The sequence below is a fragment of the Trypanosoma equiperdum genome, assembly GCF_001457755.1.
Source record: "Trypanosoma equiperdum strain OVI genome assembly, contig: ctg_924, whole genome shotgun sequence".
Classification (NCBI taxonomy): domain Eukaryota; phylum Euglenozoa; class Kinetoplastea; order Trypanosomatida; family Trypanosomatidae; genus Trypanosoma; species Trypanosoma equiperdum.
The window spans coordinates 888-1761 of NW_027124892.1; the positions used below are offsets into that span (position 1 = coordinate 888).

Genomic DNA, 874 nt, shown 5'->3' on the forward strand with positions numbered 1-874 from the left:
ACAGAACCAATAACAATACAAAAAGGAACGGAGTGCCACAAAGCATTGGAAACAGCGTTCACCACGCCCAAAAACTGTGAGAATGTAAGCACAGCGATAAGCGAAATGCCTGAAAATGTTAGCATTGAAACATTCCCGGGGGCATGGACCGTGTGTCAATTCATGGAAAACGAAAAAGAAAGCACAGTCACGCAATGCATTTTGAAGTTCGAAAACGCAGAGGGAAATCGAATAGCGTGCACCTACGAAACCGAGGGCGGACAAGGAAACGTAAGCTGCACACAGGAAGTGGATGCTCCGGTGGCTTATCATCCATACTGTGAGGGAGCCGAATACGATTATACTTATCATGACGAAAGCCACGGTCATGGGAGCGGGGGCTATGAGCGGCGTTGTCCCGAGCCGGGTCCACGTCCTGCGCCACTGAATGAAGAAGCTCACAGGTGTGTTGCCGACGTCCTTGTTGCATTTGGTGGTCACCATGAATGTGCAAAACTCTACGGCACAGATCCGGCACTCGATCCTGAAGATGTCATCTTCGGCGAGAAAGGAGATGACAAACCAAAATGCACGGAGGCAGATCGACCCGAGGTGTCCACATTGGTTGGAGAAGCATGCGAGGTAAAATTGCGGACCAAACCAGAACCAGACGAATACTTGTGTAAGGTAGAAACCTCTAACGGTAAAAGAAAAATAAAGTGTACCCCCAAAACACCAAAAACAATTCCTCAACAAGCGGACACAGTAAAGAAACCAGATACCACTGAATCCATGCAGAAAAAAGCTGACGATGGTGGTAAAACTGAGGTAACACCAGAAGTAAAAGATGGGCAAAAAGATGAAAAGGGTGGGAAAGAAAGGCAAGAAAAGCAAA

The 874-nt window shown here is 47.4% G+C and overlaps 1 pseudogene across 1 annotated transcript; it reads left to right on the forward strand.

Moving 5' to 3' along the window:
* TEOVI_000453200:pseudogene lies at window positions 1-873 on the forward strand (annotated as a pseudogene). The gene has a single exon. A coding segment is annotated over exon 1 (873 nt).
* The last annotated feature ends 1 nt before the right edge of the window (window position 874 follows it).